This window comes from Neoarius graeffei, chromosome 28 (assembly GCF_027579695.1).
Source record: "Neoarius graeffei isolate fNeoGra1 chromosome 28, fNeoGra1.pri, whole genome shotgun sequence".
In the NCBI taxonomy this organism is placed as follows: Eukaryota; Metazoa; Chordata; class Actinopteri; order Siluriformes; family Ariidae; genus Neoarius; species Neoarius graeffei.
Window position 1 is genome coordinate 45157345 of NC_083596.1, and position 23455 is coordinate 45180799.

Genomic DNA, 23455 nt, shown 5'->3' on the forward strand with positions numbered 1-23455 from the left:
TTCACCTCTCACCCGAAAGGCTTCTTCAGTTCTGTCTGACTAGTGGGGAGTTCCAGGTATTTATCCTCTAGTGGATCAAAAATCAACCCTACGAAGAGTCGTTAAGGTCACCTGGGTTGCTGAGTCATCCTGTAGGTGTAGGTCACTGGGGGCTAGGTGTGAACAGTGTTAGCAGCCCAGAGAGTCATTAGGGTGATCTGTGGGTCGTCGGTTCTCTCCGTCATCCTGTGAGGATGATACAAGAGGATAAATACCTGGAACTCCCCTCTAGTCAGACAGAACTGAAGAAGCCTTTCGGATGAGAGGCGAAACATGTTCAAGAATTTCAAGCAAGTCCAGTTGCCTTCTTTTAGCACTGACAGTTTTCACAGTCTTAAAAAAAATGTGCTAACCAGAAAATGTTGTACTCTTTCCTTTTGAACTTCTGCAATGACTTGTTTTTGTAAAACACACCATGTGTCTTAAATTTAGTTCAGTTCCAGAATTAAAATAATTTTACAGCTTTATGGAAGTACATTTAAACAGATCACACCGCACTCACGATGAAAAGGTGCAAAACAAAACCAAAAGACTGTTAAAACAAGAAAAAATGTCTGCACACTTAGATCCTTTTATTCATTTAATTGCCAAGCTTTCGGTCAGAGACCTTCCTCAGGGCACAAACCGATGGAGCATACAACAAACTAATCAATTAAGATTCATTAAGGTGCTCAGTCACACCTGCACAGATGAGTTGTAGTCCAAGTGTGGGAGTTGTAGTTTTTCTGTTCTTCCTGGTTTCATATTTCCTCTACCCAAGGTAGCTGGCATTAAATTGACCCCAAATGCACCAATAAAATTACCCACCACAAAAACATACATCTTTTTACATACAAACTTGAGTACACACACACACATATAAGCAAGTGTAAGTTCAAGATAACTGCATAAACATCAGCAAGAACTTCATAAACTGCAGTTTCAAGACTTAACAAATGGTATACCTCCAATTAGGGCTGCTCGATACTGGAAAAAATCAATATCACGATTTTTTCAGTAAATATCGATATCGCGATTTTTAAAACGATATTTATACACCTTTTTTTTAAAGCCCCGATCATCAACACCCAAGGCACCGGGCCACATTTTTATAGTACAGGCCTCATAGGCTACCTGTCAGCCCTTACCGTTGTACCCTGAAACGCCTTTTACTTAAACTATTTACTGTGCAAGCGCGTACTTTGCATAGGTCCTATAGCCTGCACAAGGCTCACGTTCTCCTCACTCAACATTTCCGATCACAGAGGATGGAGCCAGCGCTGGTATTACCAGTGATTACTGCGTAACGTCCACACTGGCTCGTAGCCAGTCAAGGATAAAATCTCTCTCTCACACACACTACAACGTAAGCTTGTGTGTTGTTAAGACACCAACATTAAACACGCACACACACGGACTGGCCATTGGGAGTAGCGGGAGTTTTCCCGGTGGTTCAGCGTGGGCCGGCGGAGAAAAAAAAAAAAAAAAACAGTTGCGCGCTGGCCTTTAATATGATAAGCAATGTTAACAGTTTCTTATTATCTTATATATCATATTAAAGGCCAGCGCGCAACTGTAATAAGCAATGTTAACTGTTTCTTTAAGAAACTGTTAACATTGCTTATCATATTAAAGGCCAGCGCGCAACTGTTTTGTTTTTTTCTCCGCCGGCCCACACTGAACCACCGGGAAAACTCCCGCTACTCCCGATGGCCAGTCCGTGTGTGAACATGCACAATATAGAGACAAGTCCTTAAGAATTAACATACATGAAAATAGCTCAGCGGCATGTAAACATTCCCTGAAAGTGTAGGTGGCACTGCGGTAAGATGCTACGTGAAATGGCACAAGGCAAACACCATGCTTCGCTCAGTCAACAGACAAAATCCACGAACCCAGTAGTCCTCCTACTACTGTGGGTTAGTGTTCTGTGGCCAAAAACACCCTATGCACAGTCATTCCAAAACATCCCCACTAGTTGCAGGTTATGTCTCAAATACAGATATGTGTTGTGGATTAAGCGATCTATTTTCAAGCATCAGGCTTCTCTTCCTTCATCTTCCAAATGTGGACTCCGCTATCTTTTTGGCATGTCAGCATTGAAATACCATTTGCAGAGATATTTCACTCGCCATTAGGAAAAGTAAAAGCAACACATGATTAGGGCTACATGATTAGCAGGGGGACACCGTTTTAAGCGCACGGAATTTTAAAAACAATGTAATTACATCTGAGTCCGTCTACATCGCGCAATAAACCCGTCCTTAGCAGAACCTACTTCAAAGCATGATGCTAGCTGCAGATGCACAAGTCAAAATCAAATGAACCCAAGTAAACATGCCGCGGCGGGCAACATTAATAACCAAATTGCCTTACCTTAAAACGCTGCCTTGACCACAGGACGACTCGCAATTATTCCACTTAAATCCACACGGTTTAACACATCTAACACAGCTAGCAAGCTGGATATGTGCTAATATTGTTGTGCTTGTTTTCTTCCGTAGATGCCATTTTTACATTACCCAGTCCCACATCCAAAAATATGACGTAAATATATGTTAATTGTATTATTATAACTATTAGCAAGCAAATCAAACAACATATTAAGAAATCAATATATCAAATCACCCGACACGTATGAAAACAGAAGAACTGATTTTTTACTGTTGCGGAGATATCGCGGGAGTAGAATGGATGACGTATACAAGGCTACGGTGTGCCTTAGGGGACAGAAGGGTTGTTTTACCTTACAAATGACAAAAAATCGTTTCATATCGATATTATGAATTTTGATATCGTTTGACACTAATATCGATATCGTGATAAAAATACGATATATTGCACAGCTCTACCTCCAATCATAACATAACACTCATGTCAAAGTCTACATTTAACCCTTTGGGTTGTAGGGCATCTAATGTATGGATCCAAAACAATTCCCTTTGACATAGCACTTTATCAATGTTCCCACCCCTTAACAATTTAACTTGCTCAATTCCCTGAAACCGTAGGGAAGAAACAGGGTGGGCACACTCTACAAAGTGACAAGCCACAGGGTAATTAAGATTAGCCCATCTAATCGAACTCTTATGTTCGCTGATCCTTTGTTTTAAGCTACGTGTAGTTTTTCCCACATAGACCTTATCACAGGGACATCTTAACAAATAAACAACATTCTTTATATTGCATGTAATAAAACCCTTCACATTGTAACTTTTACCAGACCTGGGGTGTTTAAAAGTATGAGTCTTATATGTACTGTTACATTGGGAACAGTTGCCACAGGGGTAGTTACCATCCCTCAGGGGTGCTAAGAGTGTTTGAGCAGGAGCAGATCTTATACAAGCTTTGACAAGCTTATTCCTGAGGTTGGGACCCTGTCTGGAGACAAACAACGGGGGGTCCTTAAATTTACCCTGGAGTGAAGGATCGTCACATATTAAATGCCAATATTTCATGACTGTGTTTTTAATTATGTAGGATTTAGGAGTAAAAGTAGTAATGCAAGAAACTGAAAACTTTTTATCTTTTTTAACACTTTTTTTCAGAAGATACGGCCTTGGTGTGGACAGGGCAATGCTGTATGCCTCCTCAACAGTCTTCATGGAATAACCCCTAGCCAAAAATCTTTGTTTTATTTCTAATGCATTCTCCTCATATTCTTCAGTGGAGTGACAGATCCGTCTGAGTCTGTAGAACTGACTCTTGGGCAGTCCGTTTTTTAGGGCACTAGGATGTGAGCTGCTTGCCAACAGGAAAGAGTTGCGGTCCGTTTCCTTTCGGTAGAGGGTTGTGGTCAGTTTCCCATCTTCTAGTCTGATCCACATATCTAAAAAATGCACCCGTTTAGAGTCAGACTCCACAGTGAATTTCAGGTCAGGGCTCATTTTGTTCAAGTGTGTGGTAAATTCATTCAGCTCATTTTGAGACCCTTTAAAAACACAAAGAACATCATCTAAATATTTAAAATATCTGATGTTACTGTAAAACGGATTTCTGTCCTCACTGAAAAACTGTTGTTCAAAAAATCCCACATACAAATTAGCATAGCTGGGGGCAAAATTACTCCCCATACTTGTGCCTTTAACTTGGAGGTAATACTCTCCCTGGTGGAAGGAAAAGAAATTTAGTCTGAGGATAGATGATGCCAGATCACAGATGAAGGTATTTGGGGGGTTCTCATCCTCCGAGCGGGTCTGCAGATAATATTCAAGTGCTATAATACCTCGTTCGTGAGAAATGTTCGTGTAGAGACTTTCTACATCAAAGGTGGCAAGGATGGTAGCAGTAGGGAGATCTTGAAGTTCAGATATTTTATTTATGACATCAGTAGAATCTTGTACATAAGCAGGTACGGTAGCTTTTGTACAAAGGGTTTGATAAAATAATCCACAAAGTTCGATAATGGCTCAAGTAGGGACTCAATACTGGCAACAATGGGTATGCCCTTAGGTTTAATTAGGCTTTTATGAATTTTAGGAAGCATATAAAATGCTGGGGTGACCGGATATTGTTTATTTAGATAATTAAATTCATCTTTGGTTATCCAGTGTTGTTCCAATGCTTGAGTAATCAGCTCAACAATTATGTTTTTAAAGTCCATAGTGGGGTCAGTCTCAAGCTTCCTATAGAATGTTTCATCATTCAGTTGACAGTATGCCTCAGTTATATAGTCAGTGCTGTTCTGGATGACTATAGCCCCACCTTTATCGGCTGGTTTTATTATAATTTCAGGGTCTTTTGCAAGCTCCTGAATGGCATGTCGTTCATCTTGACTCAGATTTTGCTGATGTGAGTAAGGTGCATTCTGTAACTTCTCAAGAATCTCCTGTTCAACAACCCTACAGAATGTATCAATCGAGGGATGGTTTACATGGGGCACAAAGGTACTTTTAGGCTTAAACTTAGCTTTGTTTACATTTTGATTTTCATTTCCAGTCCCAAACATATATCTTAATTTAATTCTCCTGAAAAAATAAAACGTCAGTCTTAATTTCAAAAGAGTTTGTATGGTTGGTGGGAACAAAGCTCAACCCCTTACTCAGGGCTGACAGATGTTGTGGGGTGAGTACCTTGTCAGACAGGTTCACAACCGGACTCTGGCCTGTTGGCGTGTCACTGTCCCCATTGCTCCTCTGTTTCCTCTGTCCCCTCCTCGTCCCCTTCTGTTTCCTTGCGGCTTCTTTCCATTGTCCCTTTGATCGTTTTTTGGAGGCTGACATGTTTGGGAGTGATGGGAACTATGGTAGGAGTCGGAGTCACTCGGGAAGTCACTTTCAGAAGTATCTTCACACTTACTTAGATCACACTTAGATATTAGGTAGACTCGACAGCGTATTATTGGAGTAAATAAAATTAAGCCACTGCGTCTTCAGGGGCTCTCCCGTCGGCAGTAAAAACAGACTCCTTTCTGTGTTGTCACATCCATGTACAGCGCAATTTCCATGTTTCGCTCGCTTAGGTGGTGCTATATTGTGTCCTCTATGGTCTCCTCACTACAAAATTGAAGTGACGTATCTATGGTGGCAACTTTTGAGCTGGGCGGGCAATCCATACAGTGGGTGGGAATCCAGAGGGGGGGCGTGGGGATCATCTCCCTTGCTGACGTAGTAAAGGGAAGAGCCTATCAACGCGCCATTTTGACGCGCCATTCTCAAATGTTGACAAATGTTGGGCATAGTTTGGTTTACACATTATGACATTTCTAGCCACTGGGGTGACTTAAGAAGGTCAGAGGAACTCATTTTAATGTTAAAAAACCTCAGAAAGTGAAAATTTCATGCCATGGGACCTTTAATAAAAATCATGCACAAATTGAACAAAAAATATTTAGTATATCATATATTAAAGACCATTTGTAATGCACCGTTTCTGTAAAGCCTGTAATTTAGTGTTTTATGAAACATGATCATTTCTGCATATGAAATGTAAGACTTTTATTCTATATTTAACCGATCAAGTTTATATCATTGACTTGGATATTTAAAATTAAAGCAAATTTGAAAAGATTAATAATTCAATATATTTAGTATTATTGCTATCATAAGATTAGATCTAAGTGACATCTGGTTAAACTAATTATATATATATATATATATATATATATATAAATTATTATTTGTTCAAACATTTTTCTGAAGCACTGCCAAAGATGATGTACATTTTACTACCCATTGCTGTGGAAAAATACAAGATGTTTTCAGTTTCAGTATGAGTGTCACTGTAACAAATGTTCAGTTCAATGTAGACTTTAATTATAGTGGCAGATGCAACAACAAAAAAGGGGCAACAGAGAAGAAACAGCCTCCAGTTAATTTCAAATTGTGGTCATGAGGGGATGCACATGGTCAGCAACAATACTCACACGATCGGCATTAACGAGCCCAAAGTGTGCCAAGAAAATATTCCCCACATCATGACACCACCGCCACCAGCCTGTACTGTTAACTCAGTGCTTTTGGATCTATGGATTGAAACTGTTGGCACCAAATTCTGAGCCTACCATCTGTCTGCCTCAAGGCAAGGCAAGGCAAGTTTATTTATATAGCACATTTCATACACAATGGCAGTTCAATGTGCTTTACAGAAGTAAAAACAAAAACAGTAAACAATAGAGAAATAAAATTACATAAAATAATTTTATCTTTATTCTAAAATTATTAATTAAAAGAATTAAAAGAAAATAATAAGAATTAAACAATAGTAGAAAAAAAAATATTAAAATGCCAAAAAGAAAAAGGAGAAAAAGAAAGAAAGAAAGAAAGAAAGAAAGAAAGAAAGAAAGGGAAAAAAAAGAAACTAGCAGAATAAAATAGAATAAAGTTAAAGTAAATTTAAAACATGCAGAGAAAGTAAAGATTATAAAAAATGTAAAAATATTAATTATTTAACAGAAAGCATCTGAAAACAGCTTGGTCTTTAACCTAGATTTAAAGCTAGAAATCGAGATTCATCAGACCAGGCTACATTTTTTCCAGTCTTCAGCTGTCCATTTTTGGTGAGCCTATGCCCATTGCAGCCTCAGCTTTCTGTTCACAGCTGATAGAAGTGGAACCCGATGTGGGCTTCTGATGTTATCACCCACATAGTGTAAGATTTGATCGTCCCAAGGCACTATGGGAGCGCCAGATGGCAGTTGGTGCCACAAGATGAAGGGCTAAGCTTTATAACTAGATACAAAACCTACAGACTTACAGTATGTGGCAGCAGGGGTGTGGTCGAGTGCCAGTTTGTGAATGGAGGGTGAGGCCAGGGAAGGTGAGTGGCAAAGTTATCAAACCTGTGTTTTATTACTGATGGGTGTGTGTGTGTCTCGCAGTGACAGCTGAGGGTTAATACAGTGGGAGGACACAGAAAGGAAGAGAACTTCATCCTCCTCACAAATTATATATATATTAATCCGACGCTTTTCTAGGTACTCTGAAAACCAATTCTTTAAGTTGAGTTAGCTCATTCTGCAGTTGAATCATTTTGTTCTGCTCATCTGGCAGTGAAAGCCATACAGTTTGCTGGTTTTCTGGCAAAATAACCTTCATAAACCGTCTGTTTTCTTCCAGATCTGCAACATTGCCATACATTTTCTTTATACGTTGCCCAATATCTCTTCTTAACTCGTGCTCCTGTTTCAGCTTGAGAACCACATCTCTATTTTTCAGATCGCTTTTGTCTAAGGTTTTTAGATCATTTTCATAACCCTTAATATAATGCTCAAAGGTGTTCAGGCTTTTTTGCATTTCATGTTGCTCTTTTCTGATCGCTGCAACCTTCGCCTCTCTTTCACTCTGCATTTTTCCAATCCTCTGACAAATCTCACTTGTATTTTTGTTTCCTTCCACAATCTTCTCTATCTTCTCCAGCAGCTCTGAGATCTGAGAACCATTTTCCCTCTCCATAATGTTAAGACAGTGAGACCTTTTCCCACATTTCTCTACAAGTCTGTGAAATGCCCAGTTTCCTGTTTGGATACACTCCTCAATGTTGTTCTTCTGAAGTTCATCACGAACAGTGAAGAGGATCATGATGTTTCCCCACAATCTGTTCCCAAAAATATCTTTCAGCTTCGATATTGTCTCTTCCTGTTCATGAACTTCTGTGTCTTCCAAATGCTTTACAGGTATGACCAGGAGAAAGACAAGGGGTCCTGAAACAGACAGACGGACACAGTGTTCCACATTCTGTCTCAGCTCCTCCAAAGAGAGTTCAGAAGAGAACCAGTCAGGCGTGTCCACCACAATCACCCTCCTCCCAGCCACCTCCCCCTGTGTGCTCTCACTCTGCTGGGTGGATAGAGATGCAGCAGCCTGGTTCTTCTCCTCTCTGCCCAGGATGATGTTCAATGCTGCAGTCTTGTCAGATCCAGTCCTCCCCAACAACACCAGCCTCAGTTCAGTTGCAAGAATTAACTCAGAAAAACCTACAACAAAGCAAGAAATGTCATTTCTATTTTTGTGATGAATTCTGACTTTCAGTCAGAGGGGAATGTTCACTGGAGATAGGAATCAAGAAAACAAAAATACCCCTGATATCGGACTTTAAACAAATGGCAAACAAAGTTCTTTCATTCCATCGTCATATTCTTATCAAAACTGAAAGTGAACGCAAGTGGCTTCAATGGACATTTCCCCAGAGGCTGTGCTGTCCACCGAAAACAGTTTGCTTTAAAATGTATGAACAGTGTTGTATTGCACTGAGATGAATATTTGATATTGTGATTCATTAAAGTATTGAATTTCAGCTTGAGTGATGAATAATATTGACTATAACTGTTTACATGAGGAAACATTTCAATTACCACATTTTAATGAAATTTTAGCAGAGGATGAGCTTTCCATGTAGTCTTAAAAATATCACCTGTGGATCCCTCATGTGTGTGTGTTAGCAATAAAACACCTTCCAATAAAATTACTAGTCTGACCACTTACCTGCCTTCAGAAGTGACTCCATTTTCTTTTCAACTTCTTCCTTTGCAAATGTTTCCAATTGTATAATCGCTGTGTCAAGTTTTTCTGTTGCTAAAAAAGCATGCACATTCTGAAAACTTTTAAATCCAGCTCATGCATTGAGATTGAATGAGTTTTCATGAAATGCCTAAACTGTACAATATAGAATGCATCTTGTAATGTATAGAATTTAGTGCTCTATAAACATGACTTCTAAGGCTGTATTATTCTGTCTATGTTCATTAATGACCTTCTGCTCATTTTCTAGTCCATGCTTTTGCTCTCTGCATTTGGTTGATATCACTACATTGAACCACTTGTATGTTTTTGAGTGATTTGGTATTTTGGACTGCTGGTGTTGAAAATAAAAATGCACCACTTGTATTCACATCTGTGCATTTAAATTATATTATCATATGATGACATAAAATCTATGAAAAGACATTTCCTATAAGTTGTATCGGCAAGCTGGCTATCATTACAAGGCACAACCTATTTCAGTACAATTAGGTCACAGAATACACTTGGCTTAAAGAGAATTATTTGATTGGTTATCTCAGCAGCACACCTCACCACACCTCCTGAAAATATATTCATCCAAACCCAACCCCTTTTGACAAACATGTGGTCTAAGCCACATAATCCCCTGTACCAAGTGTCACAAAAATACCAAGAATACACAACATTGTAGACTTGTGCCTTATTTGTGCATGTGTGCTATGGTCATAAAAGCAGATCACCAGTAAAACAACTTACCAAGTTCAAACACTTACCAGAAGCACGTTCATATTCAGGTATCTTCTGATTGGCCTGACTTTCCCCTGGGTCACATGGCTGTTGACATCGTAATCATTTTTAATGAATGTTCCATAATAATGCATCATTTTATATATAAAAACACATTCTATTTCAATCAATATACTACATGGCCAAAAATATGCAGACACCTGACCACCCATACGCTATGTGGTTCTTCACCAAACTGTTGTGGAAAGCACACAATTGCACAGATTATTTGTTCTGTTTGTTCTTTGTCTATTTCAGCATGACAGTGCCCCTGTGCACAAAGCAATCTCCATGAAGACATGGTTTGCAAAGATTGGAGTGGAAGACCTCAAGTGGCCTGCACAGCCCTGACCTCAACCTCACGAAACACCTTTGGGATGAACTGGAACACTGATTGCACCCCAGGCCTCTTCACCCAACATCAGTGCCTGACCTCACTAATGCTCTTCTAGCTGAATGAGCACAAATCCCACACTCCAAAACCTAGTGGAAAACCTTCCTAGAACAGTGGAGGTTACCATAATGGCAAATGGTGACTAAATTGGGAATGGAATGGGCTGTTGGAGTAAAAAAATAAACAAATAAAACCCACAGCTATACTTTGAAATAAAAACATAAAATCTCACAGAAACAAATAATTTTGCCTTAAACAAATCTATGGACATAAGTATACTGGAGCACGTATTTTGATTGCTAATTGACTGAGTTCACTGACTTCTGTTCTACAGTACTTTTCTGGGGGAAAAAAAAGACCAACAAACAACTGTCAACACAGATTCAGAGAGAGGAGGACAGGAGACAAAGTAAGGAATTGTGACAATGTTTTGTTATTCTAAGTAACCTGTGTGTTTTCATACTCACCTGGGAGGAAGGTCCTTGCTCATTCCTACTGTCACTTCTGGATAATCCTAAAAAGCAAAATCAAGTCTATTAACTCTTTTCCATTCATCATAACCTTAATTTTTGAAAAAAAAATTATATTTGATATTATATATACATATTGATATATAAATGTTACCTTTCAAGAACATTAATGCTTTTTGCACCTAATAAAACAAAAGTTAAAACAGATATATCTATTGAAATATTCAGTGAACAACATAGATACAGGAATTACTAGAATCCTGAAGTTCAGATTTGATTTGAACATGTTCATACAATGCGAGCTCATCAGTCAAGCACAGTGGACGTGGTGTCATGGCTTGGGCTTGCATGGCTACTTCTGAAATGGGCTCAGTTTTCTACTAATGATGTAACTCATGATGGTGGTCTACAGAAGTCTACAGAAACATTCTAGCTGCCCATTTATTTGATTTAGAAATCCATCCAATCTAACTGGGAGGAACTTCATCATGCAGCAAGTCAGAGACCCAAAACACACTGCCAACACAACAAAGGACTTCATCAGGGGAAAAGTGGAAGGTTTAAGACTGGATAAAAAAATACTCAGACACTGGCTTTACTGATCCTCAGACTGATATTGAGACTGGTCAACACTTAACCCATCCTGCCATGGATGTATGCTTATGCAGCCAGAGAATCAACATCATCTGCAATATGTACCCAGTGAACACTGTTTAAATCACTTATGGGACACGTCCCTCTGCTCGGAACTCCTACTTCCTGTTTGGATTTGGACTATTGGACTTAAATCTCAATTCTGAGGCATCCCACCCCCATTCTGGCCAGGCCACAAATTGCAAACACCCAGGCTCGTCTGTAACTGTTAAACAGAGGAAAATCCCTAAGGCATACCTTGAAACTATACGAGAATATAAAGAAGCTGACTGCATGACAAAACTCTGATCAAATTCTGGAACTGACGCCATGCACAACAGTTCTGAAAGCACCATAATGTGACTGAGGCCTGAGCCCACACCTCCACACACACGTTGTTGAATTCCTTCCTTTATCGTCTGCCTCACTTCCTGTGTTTACCCACACCCGTTTTATTCACCCTATTTAAGCTCTGCGTTTTCCCTGCTTAGTTGCTGAGCAGTATGTTGTTGTATGCTTATTGTTACGCTGTTGCATTTGCACTGTGAGTAGTTTTTTGGTGATGTTAAGGTACGATCGTACATTATATACTATTATGATTATATATAAATGCTAATAAGATGTCACATTGCTTCATGAATAGTTCTAGGTGTAAATATCACTTCTGTTTTTACATGCATTCATTTTTAGTACTGTGTCTTTTTTTAAAGAATAAACATCACCCCTTATTCATGGGAATTCAAGGTATAAAGACACAGTAAAGATTCATTAAATACTTTGATTCAAAGATTAATTAAATACCGGTGGTTTTGTCTGCATTTTAATGTACTCAAAGACATCATCATTTTTCTTGCACTGCAGTAATCCCTGATCTTCATGGAACAGACAGTCGAAGGTGATTATATTCTTTGTGTTTACAGCTCTGCTGCTGTCTGGTGCAACATACTCTGGATCAAACGCGTGATGGAGCACCACCAGAACAGCAGGTTTTGTGGCTTTGGGGGAGAGAAAAAAAAACATGCAAATATTATTTTACACACACACACACACACACACACACACACACACACACACACACACATTACATACACTAAAATGAATTTAAACAGCAAATAATTTTGAAAAGATGGTCGACTACCTGAAGTATCACGAAGCTTTTTCACGGCTGCTTCAATGTCAGTTCCAGCTTGTGAAACGACAGGGCAGAAAGCCAGAATGAAGTCACACGCACTCACTGTCTCCACCTTCTCCAGCCAGTTTGCTTCATTTTTGAGCTGAGTTACGAAGTGTTCATCAGACTTCAATGTCTTTCCAGTTAGAAGAATGAAGTACTTCTTCCCTAACGATACTGTTGTGGTCATCTTTCCTTTGAATAAAGACAAATAATCTCTTAGCATTTCCACTTTAAATAATAAAGTGGGTTTTTAAAAGTAGGTTTTTTTAAAGAGAGTTTTTAAAAATAGTTAATTTAGCTCAAGAAGCAGGATAATTTCTCTAACCATAAAGGAACATTTAATCCTTCAGTTTATCGCAAACATTCAAATTCAAAATCACCAATCACACATGGCTTCCCTGGAAAGGAAGCGTATAAAAATTGTAATCTTAAAAGGAAATAGTAACTACATCTGTCAGACAAACGTAATGGGGTTTTTAAAAAGTACAATATTTGCCCCTTTGACAGAGTGGAGCAGAAGTACAAAGCGGCATAAAATGTACTCAAGTAAAGTGCAAGCAGATCCAGTCCTCCAGCAACATCAGCCTCAGTTTAGTTGCAAGAATTAACTCAAAAATCTACAACAAAGCAAGTAATGTCATTTCTATTTTTGTGATGAATTCTGACTTTCAGTCAGAGGAGAATTTTCACTGGAGACAGGACTTAAGAAAAAAATATCCCTGATATCTGAGTTTAAACAAATGGCAAACAAATTTCTTTCATTCCATCATCATATTCTTATCAAAACCGAAAGTGAACGTAAGTGTCTTTGATGGACATTTCCCCAGAGGCTGTGCTGTCCACCGAAAACAGTTTGCTTTAAAATTTATGAACAGTGTTATATTGCACCGAGATGAATATTTGATATTGTGATTCATTAAAAGTATTGTATTTCAGCTCTATAATATAGACTATAACTGTTTACATGAGGAAACATTTCAATTACCACATTTTAATGAAATTTTAGCAGAGGATGAGCTTTCCATGTAGTCTAAAAATATCACCTGTGGATCCCTCATGTGTGTGTGTTAGCGATAAAACACCTTCCAATAAAATTACTAGTCTGACCACTTACCTGCATTCAGAAGTGACTCCATTTTATTTTCAACTTCTTCCTTTTCAAATGTTTCCAATTGTGTAATCTCTGTGTCAAGTTTTTCTGTTGGTAAAAAAGCATGCACATTCTGAAAACTTTTAAATCCAGCTCATGCACTGAGATTGAATGAATCAGTTTTCATGAAATGCCTAAACTGTACAATATAGAATGCATCTTGTAATGTATAGAATTTAGTGCTCTATAAACATGACTTCTAAGGCTGTATTATTCTGTCCATGTTCATTAATGACCTTCTGCTCATTTTATAGTCCATGCTTTTGCTCTCTGCATTTGGTTGACATCACTACATTGAACCCCTTGTATGTTTTTAAGTGATTTGGTATTTTGGACTGCTGGTGTTGAAAATAAAAATGCACCACTTGTATTCACATCTGTGCATTTAAATTATATTATCATATGATATCAACATAAAATCTATGAAAAGACATTTCCTATAAGTTGTATCAGCAAGCTGGCTATCATTACAAGGCACAACCTATTTCAGTACAATTAGGTCACAGAATACACTTGGCTTAAAGAGAATTATTTGACTGGTTATCTCAGCAGCACACCTCACCACACCTCCTGAAAATATATTCATCCAAACCCAACCCCTTTTGACAAACATGCGGTCTAAGCCACATAATCCCCTGTACCAAGTGTCACAAAAAAACCAAGAATACACAACATTGTAGACTCGTGCCTTATTTGTGCATGTGTGCTATGGTCATGAAAGCAGATCACCAGTAAAACAACTTATCAAGTTCAAACACTTACCAGAAGCATGTTCATATTCAGGTATCTTCTGATTGGCCTGACTGTCCCCTGGGTCACATGGCTGTTGACATAGAAGTTATTTTTAATGAATGTTCTATAATAATGCATCATTTTATATATATATATATATATATATATATATATATATATATATAAATAAACACACACACACACACACACACACACTACAAGTATTTTTAAATAAAAGCACATTCTGTTTCAATAAATATACTACATGGCCAAAAATATGCAGACACCTGACCACACCCATATGTGGTTCTTTGCCAGACTATTGTTGGAAGCACACAATTGCACAGATTATTTGTGCTGTTTCTTCCTTGTCTGTTCCAGCATGACAGTGCCCCTGTGCACAAAGCAATCTCCATGAAGACATGGTTTGCAAAGTTTGGAGTGGAAGACCTCAAGTGGCCTCCACAGCCCTGTCCTCAACCTAACTAAACACCTTTGGGATGAACTGGAACACTGACCGCACCCCAGGCCTCCTCACCCAACATCAGTGCCTGACCTCACTAATGCTCTTCTAGCTGAATGAGCACAAATCCCACACTCCAAAACCTAGTGGAAAGCCTTCCTAGAACAGTGGAGGTTACCATAATGGCACAGGGTGACAAAATCTGGAATGGAATGGGGTATCGGAGTACAAAAATCACAGATATACTTAGAAATAAAAACATAAAATCTCACAGAAACAAATGATTTTGCCTCAAAGAAATCTAGTAAATAAGCTGATTGGACCACGTATTTTGATTGCTAATTGACTGAGTTCACTAAAATCTGTTCTACAGTACTTTTCTGAAAGGAAAAAAAAAGGAGCAAGAAATAACTGTCAACACAGAGGAGGACAGGAGAAAAAGTAATAAATTGTGATAGTGTTTTGTTATTCTTAGTAACCTGTATGTTTGCATACTCACCTGAGAGGAAGGTCCTTGTTCATTACCCCTGATTTTACGGCCCCATTCTAAAAAGCAAAATCAAGTCTCGTAACTGTTTTACATTCATCATAACCTTAATTTTTGAAAAATAATTCCAGTTAATATTATATATACAGATATATAAATGTTACCTTTGAAGTTGATGGCTGATTTTTGCATCTAATAAAACAAGTTAAAACTGATATATCCATTGAAATATTCAGTGAACAACAAAGATACAGGAATTACTAGAATCCTGAAGTTCAGATTTGATTTGAACATGTACATACAATGCGAGCTCATCAGTCAAGCACAGTGGACGTGGTGTCATGGCTTGGGCTTGCATGGCTATTTCTGAAATGGGCTCAGTTATCTATTAATGATGTAACTCATGATGGTGGTCTACAGAAATATTTTGTCTGCTAATTTATTTGATTTAGAAATGCATCCAATCTAATTGGAAGGAACTTCATCATGCAGCAAGTCAGAGACCCAAAACACACTGCCAACACAACAAAGGACTTCATCAGGGGGAAAGTGGAAGGTTGAAAATGCATATCCTGGACCAATTTCGTTTTTTTTTTTTATATGAAAGTATGTCCCTTTACACACTCATCCAGAAGGGTAATTTTACACAAGGCCATCTGTCTACAGCAGAAACAAAATAAAATAACAAAATGCGTCTGGAAAAATCCCAAGGGAGTCTGGAGCCAGATTCGTGATGTCACCTGCGGAACTGCCAGCAGGCTCCGAGAGCTTGCACGGTTTCAGTGCACAGCCTGTGTAAACCAATTTAGTAGCTAGCAATTTTGCATTGAAATATGGAATTGTCACCTTCAGCTTCAGCTTCTAAACCCATGGATTCATGTATCAATGATCATCTATCTATTGTTACATAAATCATATTTTTTCTAATTACTATTATGTATTTATATATTTCTTCATTTAGAAGAGTACTGGCTACTGTAGGAGAAAGATTTCATAAGCTACACACATGGAATCGGCCAAGCAGGGTTGTAGATACATTTAATGTGTTTGACAGGTCCCAAGATCTCAAGCCCTGACACGCAGATCCCTTGATACATGTGAAGTAAAATGTAAAGAAAATATGACCTTGGGTGCTGTGTGAGACGACTGCCTCTCCAGTACCTCTGTAGTTTTTAGCTCTTTAAACCTCTTTTTTTCCACCATTTTACTTTTCTGCTCTTCTTACGAAGACATAGTGTGCTTTTCTTCATATCCCATGGATATTTTTAACTTTAACACGTAACCAGGAGCCAGTTTTCTCGCTTATTCGAGAGAGGAGCTGCTGGCCCTGAAAACAATGGGACGAGCCAGGATACGACACCCCATCCCGGCCAAGCTGAGGAGGAAACTCAGGGGCTGCAAAGCCGGGGCTAAGCTAAAGGCTAGGCTAGCGGACAACCGGCAGCGCTACAAACCATCCATTCCCTCTGGTATCATGGGGAATGTGAACTCGCTGCCGAATAAGGTTGATGAGCTATCCGCGCTGAACAACCAGCGGATTTACCGGGAGAGCAGATTATAAATTTTACAGAGACATGGCTAACACACCTTGTACCGGATGCTAGCGTGGACCTGCGGGGATTCACTGCTGTGAGAGCCGACAGAGACACTAAAGCATGCGGGAAAGGCAAAGATGGGGGACTCATCATTAACGTGAACAACCGCTGGTGTAACCCGGGACATTTCTCTGTAAAGACAGTCTTATGTTGCCCAGACTTGGAGCTGCTAGCATCACCATCTGTGTTTACATCCCTCCGAGGGCAGACACAGTCGCTGCATGTGAGGGGATTCACTCTGTCACAGCAAGGCTGCAGACAAAGCACCCTGAGGCATTTATCATCATTTCTGGGGACTTTAAACACGCTACTTTAGACTCTACTTTGGCTGCTTTTTACCAGGCTGTGGACTGTAGGTTTTTAATTTCCCTGAGGGAACCCTCCCAAAGGGATCACTAAAGTTCTACCTAATCTAATCCAAGTAAGTGTATTATCGCCCAGCGCTTTCGTGTTGTTTACCTTTGTGTGTGTCAATAAATAACATTATCCATGTACCACACAAACACAGGAATGCCTAATTTAGAGTACATTCTCTCTTATTTCCTACCCTGGCAACAGTCAACTTGTGAATCGCCGATTTTCTTGTTTTTTTTCTTGGCTCTGCTTTGGTCCTCAGCTTCCAGGAGCCTCGCACGAAGCGCTCCCATTTCTCTCTCATTGTCCGGTCTTTTGGGAAACGATGAGTGCTAATCCCATCAAGATTGGTGTTGCTACACCCTCCTACGATACATCTGTTAACCATTTTAATAATTACGTGATAACATTGAAGAAATTTGCAGAAAACCACCAGGTCGTTTTCTCATAAACAAACCAGCGCTGATGTAGGATTCAGAAGGAGGCGTCCCGCACGTGACGTCACGAAAATCAATGTTTGCCGGGAAATCCAAATGCCAAGTTTTTTCAGAGGCGGACCAATTCGCCTCAAATGGATTGATTTCAACTGAATTTTTCTGGTATTGCGCAAGGTAAAAAAATTGCACAAAATGCAAAATGTGACAGATATTTGACAAAGTTTAATATAAAATAGGAGAATTACATTGATCTTGCTCCTGAATTTACCCGTGATATGCACTTTAAAGAGGCTTAAAGCTCTTCCCCCTCCCCCCACTGGGCAGGTCAGACCACAACCTGATTTACCTCTCCCTCTGCTATGTGCCTCTGGTGAAGAGACTGCCCACCACATCAAAGATAGTGAGGAGATGGACAGACGAGGCCAGTGAGACACTGCAGGGATGCTTCGAGGTGACAGACTGGCAGACACTGTATGAGCCCCACGGAGACGACATTGATGGGCTCACAGAGTGCATCACGGGATACATCAACTTCTGTGTGGACACCATTGTCCCAGCTAGGACTGTCAGCTGTTACCCCAACAACAAGCCATGGGTAACGAAGGACATCAAAGCCCTCTTAAATGAGAAGAAGAGGGCTTTCAGAGCGGGCAACAAGGAGGAGGTACAAGAAGTACAGCATGAACTGAGAGCAATGATCAGGGAGGCCAAGGAAAAGTACAGGAGGAAATTGGAGTGGAAACTCCAACAGAACAACATGAGAGAGGTGTGGAGTGGAATAAAGACCATCACTGGTTACAAGCCAACCAACAGTGAAGAAGTGGATGGCAATGTGGAAAGGGCGAATGAGCTGAACCTTTACTTCAACAGATTTGATGGCGTGGCCCCAACCCACCACCACCACTCTTCTGCGGGATGGCTACAACCACACACTTCACATTCTCTCCCCTCCCCTGCCTCTTCTTGCCCAACCTCATCCCCATTTCATGACCTCTCTCACACCTCCTCAACAGACCCCCTGGCTGAGCACCCCCCCCCAAGAATCACCTTCATCCCTCCCCCACACCGATCATCAGCGAGGAGCAAGTGAGAAGACAGCTGAAGAGACTCCATGCAGGAAAATCAGCAGGCCCGGATGGTGTTAGCCCCAGGGTCCTGAAGACCTGTGCCCTCCAGCTAAGTGGAGTACTTCAGCATGTCTTCAACATGAGCCTGGGTCTTCAGAGGGTCCCCGTGCTGTGGAAGACATAATGCCTCGTCCCTGTACCGAACAAGCCACGTCCCAGTGACCTCAAAGACTACAGGCCCGTGGCATTGATGTCACACATCATGAAGACCCTTGAGAGACTCATCCTGGAGCAGATTTGGCTGGCTTTGCTGGGTGAGAAGTTGACAGCGATGCAGGTGGATGTCCCCCTGGTGTCCTGGTTTGTGAATTATTTGACTGGCAGACCACAGTACATGCGCTTGCAGTGCTGTGTGTCAGACAGAGTGATCAGCAACACTGGGGCTCCGCAAGAGACTGTCCTTTCTCCTTTTCTTTTCACTCTCTACACCACTGATTTCAATGACTGCATGGAGACCTGCCACCTCCAGAAATTTTCTGATGACTCTGCAGTGGTTGGACATATTACTGGTGGTGATGACAGCGAGTACAGGACAGTGGTGGACAACTTTGTCATGTGGAGCAGGAAGAACCACCTACAGCTCAACATGACGAAGACGAAAGAACTGGTGGTCGATCTGAAGAGAATCAGGGCTCCAGTGAACCCTGTTAACATCCAAGGGGTCAGTGTGGATGTGGTGAAGGAATATAAGTACCTGGGGGTGTACTTGGATAATAAAGTGGACTGGTCCAAAAACATGGACACGGTATACAAAAAGGGCCAGAGCCGTCTCTATTTTCTGAGACGGCTGAGGTCCTTCAACATCTACCAAACGATGCTGTGGATGTTCTATGAGTCTGTGGTGGCCAGTGCCATCCTGTACGCTGTCGTCTGCTGGGGCAGCGGCTTGAAGGTGAAGGACACTAACAGACTCAATAAGATCATCAGGAAAGCCGGCCATGTTGAAGGCATGGAACTGGACTCTCTGACAGTGGTGTTGGAGAAAAGGCCACTGTCCAAAATAAAAACGATCTTAGACTGTCCTTCCCACCCTCTACATGAGGAGCTGATCAGCCACAGGAGCACGTTCAGTAAACGGCTGATTCTTTCACGCTGTACAACTGAGAGATGCGGGAAATCATTCCTACCTGCTGCAGTCGAGCTGTACAATGCCACTGTATAACTGTGGTACACTGTCTTACCATGTATACTGTATCCTTAATTCAGGTGCAATATATGTATACAGGAATCATTGTATATACAACCCCGATTCCAAAAAAGTTGGGACAAAGTACAAATTGTAAATAAAAACAGAATGCAATAATTTACAAATCTCAAAAACTGATATTGTATTCACAATAGAACATAGACAACATATCAAATGTCGAAAGGGAGACATTTTGAAATTTCATGCCAAATATTGGCTCATTTGAAATTTCATGACAGCAACACATCTCAAAAAAGTTGGGACAGGGGCAATAAGTGGCTGGAAAAGTTAAAGGTACAAAAAAGAAACAGCTGGAGGACCAAATTGCAACTCATTAGGTCAATTGGCAATAGGTCATTAACATGACTGGGTATAAAAAGAGCATCTTGGATTGGCAGCAGCTCTCAGAAGTAAAGATGGGAAGATGATCACCAATCCCCTTAATTCTGCGCTGACAAATAGTGGAGCAATATCAGAAAGGAGTTCGACAGTGTAAAATTGCAAAGAGTTTGAACATATCATCATCTACAGTGCATAATATCATCAAAAGATTCAGAGAATCTGGAAGAATCTCTGTGTGTAAGGGTCAAGGCCGGAAAACCATAATGGGTGCCTGTGATCTTCGGGCCCTTAGACGGCACTGCATCACATACAGGCATGCTTCTGTATTGGAAATCACAAAATGGGCTCAGGAATATTTCCAGAGAACATTATCTGTGAACACAATTCACCGTGCCATCCGCCATTGCCAGCTAAAACTCTATAGTTCAAAGAAGAAGCCGTATCTAAACATGATCCAGAAGCGCAGACGTCTTCTCTGGGCCAAGGCAAATTTAAAATGGACTGTGGCAAAGTGGAAAACTGTTCTATGGTCAGACGAATCAAAATTTGAAGTTCTCTATGGAAATCAGGGACGCCATGTCATTCGGACTAAAGAGGAGAAGGACGACCCGAGTTGTTATCAGCGCTCAGTTCAGACGCCTGCATCTCTGATGGTATGGGGTTGCATTAGTGCGTGTGGCATGGGCAGCTTACACATCTGGAAAGACACCATCAATGCTGAAAGGTATATCCAGGTTCTAGAGCAACATATGCTCCCATCCAGATGACGTCTCTTTCAGGGAAGACCTTGCATTTTCCAACATGACAATGCCAAACCACATACTGCATCAATTACAGCATCGTGGCTGCGTAGAAGAAGGGTCCGGGCACTGAACTGGCCAGCCTGCAGTCCAGATCTTTCACCCATAGAAAACATTTGGCGCATCATGAAATGGAAGATACGACAAAAAAGACCTAAGACAGTTGAGCAACTAGAATCCTACATTAGACAAGAATGGGTTAACATTCCTATCCCTAAACTTGAGCAACTTGTCTCCTCAGTCCCCAGACGTTTACAGACTGTTGTAAAGAGAAAAGGGGATGTCTCACAGTGGTAAACATGGCCTTGTCCCAACTTTTTTGAGATGTGGTGTTGTCATGAAATTTAAAATCACCTAATTTTTCTCTTTAAATGATACATTTTCTCAGTTTAAACATTTGATATGTCATCTATGTTCTATTCTGAATAAAATATGGAATTTTGAAACTTCCACATCATTGCATTCCGTTTTTATTTACAATTTGTACTTTGTCCCAACTTTTTTTGGAAACGGGGTTGTAAAATCACTTCATTTTGCTTTTACTTAAGTTATTGAACTTATTTAAACTTATTTTATTTTATTTATTCTTTTTTCAGATGATTTTATCTTCTATTTTTAGACATGTTTATTTCTTCTCTGATTCAGGAGCTTGGTAGCAAATTTGAATTTCCCTCAAGGGATTAATAAAGTAATGCTGATTCTTCATGGGAATTCAAAGATATAAAGACAGAGTAAAGATTCATTAAAATGCTTTGATGAAAAGAGAAATTAAATACCAGTGGTACTGTCTGCATTTTAATGAACTCAAAGACACCATCATTTTGACTGCACTGCAGTAATCCCTGGTCTTCATGGAACAGACAGTCGAAGGTGATTATATTCTTTGTGTTTACAGCTCTGCTGCTGTCTGGTTCAACATACTCAACCTCACTCAACACCTTTGGGATGAACTGGAACACTGACTGCACTCCAGGCCTCCTCACCCAACATCAGTGCCTGACCTCACTAATGCTCTTCTAGCTGAATGAGCACAAATCCCACACTCCAAAACCTAGTGGAAAGCCTTCCTAGAACAGTGGAGGTTACCATAATGGCACAGGGTGACTAAATCTGGAATGGAATATCGGAGTACAAAAATCACAGATATACTTAGAAATAAAAACATAAAATCTCACAGAAACAAATGATTTTGCCTAAAAGGAATCTAGTAAATAAGCTGATTGGACCACGTATTTTGATTGCTAATTGACTGAGTTCACTAAAATCTGTTCTACAGTACTTTTCTGAAAGGAAAAAAAAGGAGCAAGAAACAACTGTCAACACAGAGGAGGACAGGAGAAAAAGTAATAAATTGTGATAGTGTTTTGTTATTCTTAGTAACCTGTATGTTTGCATACTCACCTGAGAGGAAGGTCCTTGTTCATTATCCCTGATTTTACGGCCCCATTCTAAAAAGCAAAATCAAGTCTCGTAACTGTTTTACATTCATCATAACCTTAATTTTTGAAAAATAATTGCAGTTAATATTATATATACATATAGATATATAAATGTTACCTTTGAAGTTGATGGCTGCTTTTTGCATCTAATAAAACAAAACAAGTTAAAACTGATATACCCATTGAAATATTCAGTGAACAACACAGATACAGGAATTACTAGAATCCTGAAGTTCAGATTTGATTTGAACATGTACATACAATGCGAGCTCATCAGTCAAGCACAGTGGACGTGGTGTCATGGCTTGGGCTTGCATGGCTATTTCTGAAATGGGCTCAGATATCTTCTAATGATGTAACTCATGATAGAAGTCTACAGAAATATTTTTTCTGCCAATTTATTTGATTTAGAAATGCATCCAATCTAACTGGGAGGAACTTCATCATGCAGCAAGTCAGAGACCCAAAACACACTGCCAACACAACAAAGGACTTCATCAGGGGAAAAGTGGAAGGTTTAAGACTGGATAAAAAAATACTCAGACACTGGCTTTACTGATCCTCAGACTGATATTGAGACTGGTCAACACTTAACCCATCCTGCCATGGATGTATGCTTATGCAGCCAGAGAACCAACATCATCTGCAATATGTACCCAGTGAACACTGTTTAAATCACTTATGGGACACGTCCCTCTGCTCGGAACTCCTACTTCCTGTTTGGATTTGGACTATTGGACTTAAATCTCAATTCTGAGGCATCCCACCCCCATTCTGGCCAGGCCACAAATTGCAAACACCCAGGCTCGTCTGTAACTGTTAAACAGAGGAAAATCCCTAAGGCATACCTTGAAACTATACGAGAATATAAAGAAGCTGACTGCATGACAAAACTCTGATCAAATTCTGGAACTGACGCCATGCACAAC

The 23455-nt window shown here is 40.0% G+C and overlaps 1 protein-coding gene and 1 long non-coding RNA gene across 10 annotated transcripts in view; one reads left to right on the plus strand and one right to left on the minus strand.

Moving 5' to 3' along the window:
* The window catches only part of LOC132875716 (uncharacterized), a 149961-nt gene that overhangs the window by 86486 nt on the left and 40020 nt on the right, over positions 1-23455 (minus strand). For 7 of the 9 annotated variants that reach the window (XM_060912695.1, XM_060912697.1, XM_060912696.1 and 4 more), the window contains 6 exons: positions 22645-22672; positions 22489-22535; positions 15411-15438; positions 15259-15305; positions 14327-14387; positions 13529-13612 (listed from right to left, as the gene is read on the minus strand). In XM_060912695.1, the coding sequence (XP_060768678.1) occupies positions 13529-13612; positions 14327-14387; positions 15259-15305; positions 15411-15438; positions 22489-22535; positions 22645-22672 (295 nt within the window). Of the gene's footprint in view, positions 1-6250; positions 8432-8939; positions 9030-9730; positions 9792-10604; positions 10652-10761; positions 10790-12041; positions 12236-12378; positions 12607-13528; positions 13613-14326; positions 14388-15258; positions 15306-15410; positions 15439-22488; positions 22536-22644; positions 22673-23455 lie in introns of those variants that run through there. The other 2 variants (XM_060912699.1, XM_060912700.1) reach the window with 2 other exon arrangements.
* Positions 11606-13938, plus strand: LOC132875730 (uncharacterized). The gene is made up of 2 exons (XR_009651871.1): positions 11606-11810; positions 12161-13938. It is a non-coding gene; the product is annotated as an uncharacterized LOC132875730 (long non-coding RNA).